At 40.1% G+C, this 10212-nt stretch overlaps 1 protein-coding gene across 1 annotated transcript in view; it reads left to right on the top strand.

Annotated features, from left to right (window-relative positions):
- bmpr1aa (bone morphogenetic protein receptor, type IAa) overlaps positions 1-6142 on the top strand; it is a 201073-nt gene extending 194931 nt beyond the window's left edge. Inside the window, exons 12-13 of the mRNA XM_048616286.1 lie at positions 1671-1801; positions 3061-6142. Of these exons, the coding sequence (XP_048472243.1) occupies positions 1671-1801; positions 3061-3186 (257 nt within the window). The 3' untranslated portion in view covers positions 3187-6142. The remainder of the gene's footprint in view (positions 1-1670; positions 1802-3060) is intronic.
- Positions 6143-10212: the final 4070 nt, after the last annotated feature.

A 10212-nucleotide genomic window follows, 5' to 3' on the forward strand; every position in this document is an offset into this window, starting at 1 on the left:
CCCCGCAGTAGTCGAGAACGCCCTCAACCGTATCTCCCACATTTCCCGCAACTCATCCCTCACGCCCCGTCCCTGCAATAACAACCAAAAAAGAATCCCTCTCGTCTTCACGTACCACCCCACCAACCTCCGGATCCAACACATAATCCTCTGACACTTGCGCCATCTGCAATCCGACCCCACCACCAAAGACATCTTTCCCTCCCCATCCTTATCTGCTTTCTGGAGGGACCACTCTCTCTGTGACTCCCTTGTCCGCTCCACACTCCCCTGCAGCCCCACCACACCCGGCACTTTTCCCTGCAACCGCAGGAAGTGCTACACCTGCCCCCATACCTCCTCCCTCAACCCCATCCCAGGCCCCAAGAAGACTTTCCACATCAAGCAGATGTTCACCTGCACATCTGCCAATGTGGTATACTGCATCCGCTGTACCCGTTGTGGCCTCCTCTACATCGGGGAAACCAAGTGGAGGCTCGGGGACCACTTTGCAGAACACCTACGCTCAGTTCGCAATAAACAACTGCACCTCCCAGTCGTGAACCATTTCAACTCCCCCTCCCATTCCTCAGATGACATGTCCATCCTGGGCCTCCTGCAATGCCACAACGATGCCACCCGAAGGTTGCAGGAACAGCAACTCCTATTCCGCTTGGGAACCCTGCAGCCCAATGGTATCAATGTGGATTTCACAAGCTTCAAAATCTCCCTTCCTCCTACCGCATCCCAAAACCAGCCCAGCTCATCCCCGCCTCCCTAACCTGTTCTTCCTCCCACCTAACCCCTCCTCCCACCTCAAGCCGCACCCCCATCTCCTACCTACTAACCTCACCCCGCCCCCTTGACCTGTCCATCCTCCCTGGACTGACCTAACCCCTCCCTAACTCCCCACCTACACTCACCTTTACTGGCTCCATCCCCGCCTCTTTGACCTGTCTGTTTCCTCTCCACCTATCTTCTCCTCTATCCATCTTCTATCTGCCTCCCCCTCTCCCTATTTATTTCAGAACCCCCTTCCCCTCCCCCATTTCTGATGAAGGGTCTAGGCCCAAACCGTCAGCCTTTCTGCTCCTGTGATGCTGCTTGGCCTGCTGTGTTCATCCAGCTCTGCACCTGTTGTCTCTTGATCATCGAGTCATTCCTTTAATTGTGTTGCACCATTTATGTTTTGTGTGCACCTTTCCATGAGTTTACTGTGACATGCTTTCTTGTTTTTTTTTTATTTTAGTTGTTGTCCCATGCTTTTACCTCCCAGTTTTTCCACTTTTGAATCCTTTGTTTTTCCAGAGGCTATCTGTTGTTGTTCAATACCAAGGGTACTGTCTGCTCCATGATGCCTCTGTCAATTAGCCATTTTTCACATTACTGTCAATCACTGTGGAGACTAGACAATTTGACAGTGGAAGACATCGCATCCCAGCAAAATTGTGTTTGCAGCCCATCATCTATGTTCGTTTTCAACTATATAACAGTCAAAAACGAGGCTACTTTACACTCCACTAACTTTGAGACAAATCGTGCCACCATCCTGTTGTCCTAGTTTGGATGAACTAATTCAATTTGGAGCAGCAATCAAACCTGGAATGTTATGGTGTCTAGCATATTTTATCCAGTGTTATCAGGGAATTTTCTAACTCTGGTCTCACTTTGATTTTTCTTTTGTGCTGCAGGTATTGTAGAGGACTACCAGTTGCCATATTATGACATGGTACCAAATGACCCTTCCTATGAGGATATGAGGGAAGTGACATGTGTTAAATGTCTCCGTCCAACTGTCTCAAATAGGTGGAACAGTGATGAGGTGAGTGTTTGATGCTGCTTAATGTAGCCAATAAGGACACTGCAGGCCTTTTGACTGATGGTACGAATTACACAGTTAACAGCCAAAATACATGACTCAGTTCTCTGAATTGATTCCATGTTATCAAAATTTGGTCTTAAAGTTGGATCTCTATATTTGGAATCTAAAGATGTACATGAAAGGAAATGCAATAAATCAGATTTTGTAGATTAATACACATGTAAAGTGAAATTAATATTAGATTTCTAGAGAATTATCGTAAAATAAAACTATCATACACTTATTGTAAATAGAAGTTTGAACGTATGAATAAGTATTAAAGCAGATAATAGATGATTGTCAACAAGCCTGTCAATAGGCTGGCAGAGATCTACTTGTTAGTAGCTGTTGATTACTATATCTTCCATACCTTGCAGACATTTTATTTGCCAATATCTGGATGAACTAATATCTGAGTGAGATTTTTTTTTTAATCAACTATGAAACCTGCTTCACCTCAATTATTGGGTGTTGATCATGTGGAGTCATGCTTAAGCTTCCCTAGCTCTGAAAGAAACAGCCGATTTTTGAATCCATCTATGCCAGCTTTGTCTTTCAGTCTTCTTGGCTCCAGGCTTATTAGACTATGCACTCTAGTCCTATACTTTGTTACCTGTGCGCATGGTTTCTCTGACTCTGCCCTTTAATATCTTCAATCAAATCACCACTTAACTCTCTAAATTCCAGGAAATAAAACCTTAGTTTTTATGACCTCCTCCTCATTTGGCCATTGGTGAAGGTATCATTCTGGAGAATTACCCATTCTTGTATATTAGTAACCCAGCTAGCAAGGCATCTGACCCAGATCGTTATTTAGGTTGACAACCTAGGTTAGAAAGTCCACTTGGCTCTTGGAGTAAATTACTAACACGTTGCCTTGTTAGTGGCGCTGAGCTGAGCTGGAATGAAAAGGTTTGAGAGCAAGTTCCACTTGAATATCTGCTGGATTGAATTATCTCATATTGCTTTCTTGCACCATCTACTGGTGAGTTAGACTGACTGGCAGAAGCTAAGGATCTCGTAGCACCACAGAATCTAACAAAATAGAATCTAACATAATTAAATAAGTTGTAGGGGGAAAACCTGGTAAACCTAGTTCCTAAGGAAGCATTTTTATGAATGTTAGAACTACAAGTAAAGTACTTCACAGTTTATTTCAATCAGATTTTGCTCTGTTGTCTTTCCCTGTTTATGTCAAGCTGCTTGTTTTCACCCTACAGTGTTTAAGAGCAGTGCTGAAGTTGATGTCAGAATGTTGGGCTCATAATCCTGCCTCCCGGTTGACAGCACTAAGAGTGAAGAAAACACTTGCCAAAATGGTGGAATCTCAAGACATCAAGATCTGAACACGCCACTAAACACCAGACATTATTGCCTCTAAAGAGGAGCAGGAACTTCTGGTGTGCAGATAAAGGATTGGACATCTACTGTCCTCATCTCTTGTACACCCCACGCTAGATAGGCTGCTAATAATGACTTTTAGAATTCAGAACTATTGCATGCATGGCATAGTGTGGGAAGAAAGGTCTTTTGGTGATGAACCTCTATGCCATACTTCATAATGACAATGCCATCTTTAACAAAAAAAAGACGTGTAAATTAATCCTGTTGGAATGTCTCAAACGTCCTTGGCTTTCCTGTGTGTCGCTGTCTTTTTCATTCTCTTAAAAGCGGCCCATGGTGGAAAGACGGTAGCTGGCACCATGGAAACCCTCAATGGTGTGTCACAGCCAGGACATGGTGCTTTCTGTGAAAGCCTCAATTCTCATTGAATTTGAAAAAAACTATAACTAGGAGATTATTGGTTGCTTTTCACCTACAATCTGTAAATAAGGTCAGATGAAAACATTTACCTGTGCTTGTCTTGATAAGCCATGTGGGCATCAGATTTTTTCCCTTTCTCTCCCTCAAACTTTTGTTAAATTAGCTAGCCTTTTGAGTATCTGCAGGAACTTTGTCAACACTAGCTATGCAGAATGAACTTCTGATACCAGGTATGATATACAATGATGTAATTTTGTCTTTTCAACTCCAAGCACTTTGTGTTCACAGCCAGCTCCACTGCTCTGATTGTACATCAGAAATCTTGAAATGCAAAGCTGTTGCCAATGTTTATAAAACAATCTGTTTTCCAGGAATGAGAGTGACATTCTCTCATCCTTGCGTTCTTCCAATTGTCCTCAGCAGTAGTCAAGACCCTCTGATTGTAGCACTGCCTTAATTTAAGGTGTCTTTTTTTAATATGCTATCTGAAGCCCTAGTCTATTCGTGGAGTACCATTTGAAGTCGCAGGCAGAAGACCAAGAGAACATTTCCTGGTCAATATAGCTAAACTCTCCACTGAAGGTCAGGCATTGCTGAAACTTCACTGTGGTAATGGTGTGATAAGTGTCTGAGATGCAGTTCTGTTAACTTCTCCAGAGGGTTGGTTGTAAGAGTGATTGTTGACTTTGTATTATATGGATTCCTCCTATACAAATGCAAAATGCTATTAATCTTGAATCCTACAGGTACAACTGAATTGCTTAGATGATGGACTTTCAACCAAGGTAACGTGTGTTCTGCTACCGTTTTTTAAGATTTGAGTGCCAGTATTGAATTGGTTTAAATTCTGTTCAATCAAGTTGTTACTAACTACAACAAAGTGGGATTGGACATGTTCTCATGGGGATGAAATATCACCACCAGCAACTCCAAGTGATCTCACCAATCCCCATAACCCACAAAGCTGCTCTGCTGGTTTTTAACTGTGCTGGTGTGTGGCTGTTGGATGCTAAGTGTCAACATCGCTGTGTCCCAAGAAAGAACAAGAAAGTGTGATGGTTATGCAAAATGCTGGTTTATTTTAAAAATGTAATGCCAGCTTTTGTTTGTTTTATTCTATATTTGAGAAATTCCAACCATCTTCATGAATTGATTGATTAATAATCCTATTAATAGTGGCTGTCTAAGTTGTCCCAGGTTCCCAGATGCCTCAGTCTTGTAAGATGTTATGTAACATAATGTTTATATCTTGTGTAGTATGGTGATGTAATCTTGCAAACTTTTCTTGTAAATATGATAGCCAAAGTAGGGCTTGAGGAAGATAGTGTTGGTCCATTTATATAAACAGGATTGTCTTTGTTGCATACCATGTACAGTTGTATACAGTGACGGGCATCTGCATGCCATGGTTGTCCTGTTTAGTTTGAACATGAAAGATGCAGAACCTGTAAACAAACTTGAATGTTTATCAAGTGAGATGTGATTTTGTAACTCCTGCCCAATCAATGTTTGCATTATGTAAGCATGTGTAGGCTGTGAATTCCAACATACTGTACTGGAGATGGTGAATTGTTCACAAATATCAAAGCCACACATAAAAGAAAACATGAACCACACAAGCCACAAAGTGTTGTACCTGGATGGCTTGAAATCAGTAGCCTTATCATGTGTTCCCTTTCAAGAATGTTCTTGTTGGAATGGAACAGCTTTTTTATCATTTTGAACTTGCTGCAGGGAATTCTCATCAAGAGTGCTGAATGTTCCTTTTTTTAATCACCACAGAATAATGAATGACTAGCTTAAAAATGGTGAATAACGCTGCCAATCTCTGCATTCACTCTGCCCCCTCTGGTCATTCATTATTTTAGTATAATAGACACAAGCAACTTTTTAACTCCCCTTTTTTTTAAAACATTACATCCCCCATATATGGTGTACTCGATCTATAGAAGAGCAGGAGTCCATGCAAAGAACAACATTACTGTGATACAGGTGCAAGGGACCCTGCAAATATGGAGAGGGGGAGAAATTCAGTGGCCTGTTCACGTTTATTATGGATGCTCTGATCTATCAAAAAAAACATTCAAATCAGGGAGTTTATTTGAAAGCCGTTTTTTAAAATGATCATGCCTTTATTTTCTCTCAAATCAACCTTTTTTTTTTATTTAAAGGCAAAGGAGAGAGAATTCCATCTGCCACTTGTCAAACCAGTTTCTCCCTATTGACGTGTCATTGTAGCATAGACAAAAAAGTATGAATCAAAGTATTATAGTTTAGTTAGCCTATTTGTACATAGTCAATGGACAGACAACAGAGGGTTAAAGCAGTAATGTTACTCTAATGCTTATGTCATCGCAAGTAAAACAGAATAATTACCATTAAACCAAGTGTAATGATTTATAAACCTATTTTGTACAGCATCTGGTAAAAGGTGCCTTATTAAGTTTACCACAAATTACTTTGCAAGAGGTACATCATGTACACAGATTATGTCCTGTATTACTTTTAAGTAAATACATTATTTTAGTACACAATTGATCTGTTGGCTATGTTTATTTATTTTTGTTCTTTTGTTTGGTCTTTAGATGAGTTTTCTACACAGTACAATGTGACTGCTAAAATGTCAATAGTCAAAGACCCAAAGGATTTGCTGCAGTGCCAAGAGCATGGCAGATAATTTGGTGAATTCAATTATGTAAAGTAAAATGTGCAGATATAAAAAGCTGAGTAACATTCAAAATAAGGATGATTTTTGTTTTTAAACATGGACTTATTTGCCGCCTCTCATTTTCCAGGTTACTCAATGCCCATGAGTGGTCCAGTTTTAGAGCTCTTACTTTGAGAAACAGTTTGATGTATTGTTGAATCTTTGCAGGAAATCCTTCCCCACTCACCACCACCTTCTCCAAAGCAATTAGGGATGGGCAATAAATGCTGGTCTAGCCACCAACACCCAAATCCTATGAATGATGAAAAAAAATCACCTCAGTTATATTTTCTTCAGAGTCAAGAGGAATGCCTCTTCATATGATGAAGACAGAGTCAATTGGACCTGCTTTGATAAACTGTATACAGTTTATTCATATACGTTATTCACTCTTGATGAAATATCCTGAAAATTTACTTTCTTAACTTCCAAGGTACATCAAGTAAATCTTACAAGCAGCTTCAGGCAAAGAGTAGGCTGATTTTAGAAAAATAACATGATGAATTCAAAAAGAACCTATCCTCTCTCTTTGACGTCCAATGGCATTACCGTTACTGAACGGCCACTATCAACATCCTGGGGAATCCATTGACCAGAAATTGAACTTGATCAACTATCTAAACCGATACAGTGACTACAAGAGCAGGTCAGAGGCTTGGAGTTCTGCAAAAACTAATCCACTTCCTAACTCTGCAGAACTGATCCAGAGTACAAGTCAGGAGTGTGAATGAATACTTTCATTTGCCTGGATGAATACAGCTTCACAACACTCAAGCAAATCAGTACTATCATGCAAAGCAAAGCAGCCCTCTTAGTTGGCACCCATACGCCAACTTAAATGTTCATTCTTCCCATCACCAACGCACATTGGTAGCAGTGTGTACCATGTACAAGATGCACTGCAGCAAATAACAGGAAAGTTGCAACTTCTACCAGCTAGAACGACAAGGGCAGCAGATGTAAGGGAGCACCACTTCCTGCAAGCTCCTTTCCAAGCCATACACAGTCATTCTGACTTGGAACTATACTTGCCATTTCTTCACTTACTGAGTTTAAAATCTTGAAGATCCCTCCCGACAATACATTGGGTACACCTACTCCATCATGGACTGCAGCAGTTCAAGAAGGCAGCTCACCGCCACCTTCAAGGGCACTTGGTGATGGGCAATAAATGCTTCTCTTACTCTTTGCTCTTCTACTTGACTCTACACTCAGTTGTTTCTGCATTCTCCATTCTTTATTGTTTCTCTCCCTTTTGCCTAATTACTTTCTCATCAAAGAAGCTTTTAATATGTTTTACCATTGGTGTAGTCTTCCAGTCATAGTCGTAGAGATTTGCAGCACAGGAAAAGGCCCTTCACCATGATAGCTACCTGAGCTGCAGCTTAAATCCAGGGAAAGCTGATGAGTTAAACTTGGCTTGCTGTGTTACAATTGATGTCTGTTGGATGTCATAAACCTGGGATGAAACTTTCAAAACATTGATCACCTGATTGTTCTGAAATACAAAGGCAGCAGTTACTAATTTATGTGAGCCTTTATGGACTGAAACTCTGTATGAGAGCAATTGTTTTTCACCACAGACTATCAATTAGAATAATTATTTTGTCTTGGAATCAGAGGATGTCATAGCACTGGATGAGGCCATTTAGCCTGTTATTTCTGTGACTGTTGACTACAAGAGCAAGACTACACTGCCCTACCTTTTTCCTACTGCCTTGCATTTTTTTTTTAATCTTATAATAATGATCCAGTTGTTATCTTTTGAAAGTCACAATTGAATCTGTCTCCACCACACTGGAGGCAATGAATTCAAGGTCCTAACCACTTGCTGTACAAACACAGTTTTTCTCGTGTCACCATTACAGTTTTTGACAATTTCCTTAAATTGGAGTCCTCTGGTTCTAAATCCATCCACCACTGGGGACAGTTTCTCCTTGCCTATTATGCCCAGACTCCTTGTGCCCACATCCAATCATTTTGAACACATCTATTAAATTTCTTTTCAATCTTTATCTCTCCCAGAAGAATAGTCCCAGATTCTCTGATTTGCCTTTGTAACTGAAGGTCATTATCCCTGGAAACATTTTCATTGATCTCTTCTGCACCTTCTCTTATACTCTTGCGTCCTTCCTAATGCGTAATGCCCAGAATTGGATGTGATACTCCCATTAAGGTTGAACTAATTTTTCGAGAGATTTGTCAGAACTTCCTTACTTTTGTACTCGCTGTTCTTCTTTGTAATGTCCAGGATTCCATATTGATTGATTGATTTTATTGTCATGTGTACCGAAATACAGTTGAAAACTTTGTTTACTAGCTGTACAATTCGTGTGGAACCTCACTGTAAAGCTTCTACTGGTCTGAAAAACCCTTTACCTATCTCTAGCCTGTTACTGAGCCAATTTTGTCTCAATATTGCTACCATTCCTTCTAATCCATGAGCTCTAACTTTGTGCCCAAACCAATTGTGCAGCACACTTTCAAATGTCTTTCAGAAGTCCATGCCCACCATATCAACCACATTTCCCAAACTTAACCTCTCTGTAACCTCATCACAAAAGTCAGGAATATTAAATCAAATCCTAAAGAACTGCTGATGTTGTAAATCAGGAACAAAAACAGAAGTTGCTGGAAATGCTCAGCAGGTCTGGCAGCATCTGTGAAGAAAATATCAGAGTTAACGCTTTGGGTCCGGTGACCCTTCCTCAGAACAGTTCTGCTGAGCTTTTGCTGCAACTTCTGTTTTAGTCAGGAATATTAGTTAATTTGTTAGTTGAACACAATTTTTCCTTAACAAATTGATTGGCATAAGTGATTTTTAAGTTTATTCTGAATTATCATTTGTAAAAGCTTCCCACCACCAAGGTTATTTTTTTTTTTAAATATTGTAGTTCCTAGGCTTAGCTTTACATCATTTTTTGAATAAAGTTGTAAGGTTTGTCATTACACAATGCTCTGGCACCATCCTTGTATCTAATGAAGATTGGAAATTATGGTCAGTGCATCTTCAATTTCCCCCTTTTTCATGTTTTTTCTTTCTGGTCCAGGTGACATATCAACTTTTAAGTACAGCTAGCCTATCAAAATCCACTTCTTCATCAATATTGAACCTCCTCTCTCATTATGACTTGTGCAGCATCCTCTTGGTAAAAACTGATGTGAGGTATGAATTATTATTTCATCGATGCCCTCTGCCTCCATGTGAAATGTCTATTTAGATTCCTAATCCTTTTACTAACTTGTTATTTGCCTGTAGAAAATTTGTGGATTCTCTTTTACATTGGCTGCTAGTATCTTTGCATATTCTCCTTCCTTTGTTTTAGAGATTTTAAAGTTGTATGACAGGTGTAGAAGTTGCTGCTCTATACACGTAAAGCATTTCCTACTTGTCACCATCTTTTCTCATGCAATTTAGGACTTGCTATACCTGAGGTTGGTACCCTTTTCAAAGTCTGGTGAAGTAACATCCCAATTTTGTCATCAAAAAGATATGAAAGAACTGTAATACTCTCCTGATAAATATACTAAATGACAGGAAAAGACCATCCAATCTATCACTGCCAGGAACTCCAAGCAATTTCATCAACCCTCATAATTCACAAGTTACACTGCTAATTTGGTCATCTTCCACTCACGGAATCTCCTAGAATAGGAAGGAAAACGTCCTGAGGCGAGTTTACGTAAAATTTTACGTACTAAATGGGAGAGCTGAGAAAAGGTCAGCACCAGATTGACCTAGCCTATGGTTATCTTTCTTACTGGAAAGTATATTATGAATTTTCAGAGCTAGTAGGAACTGCAGATGCTGCAGAATCTGAGATAACAAGGTGTAGAGCTGGATGAACACAGCAGGCCAAGCAGCATCAGAGGAGCAGGAAAGCTGACATTTCAGGCCTAG

Source organism: Rhincodon typus, chromosome 34 (assembly GCF_021869965.1).
Source record: "Rhincodon typus isolate 14 chromosome 34, sRhiTyp1.1, whole genome shotgun sequence".
NCBI classification, from domain to species: domain Eukaryota; kingdom Metazoa; phylum Chordata; class Chondrichthyes; order Orectolobiformes; family Rhincodontidae; genus Rhincodon; species Rhincodon typus.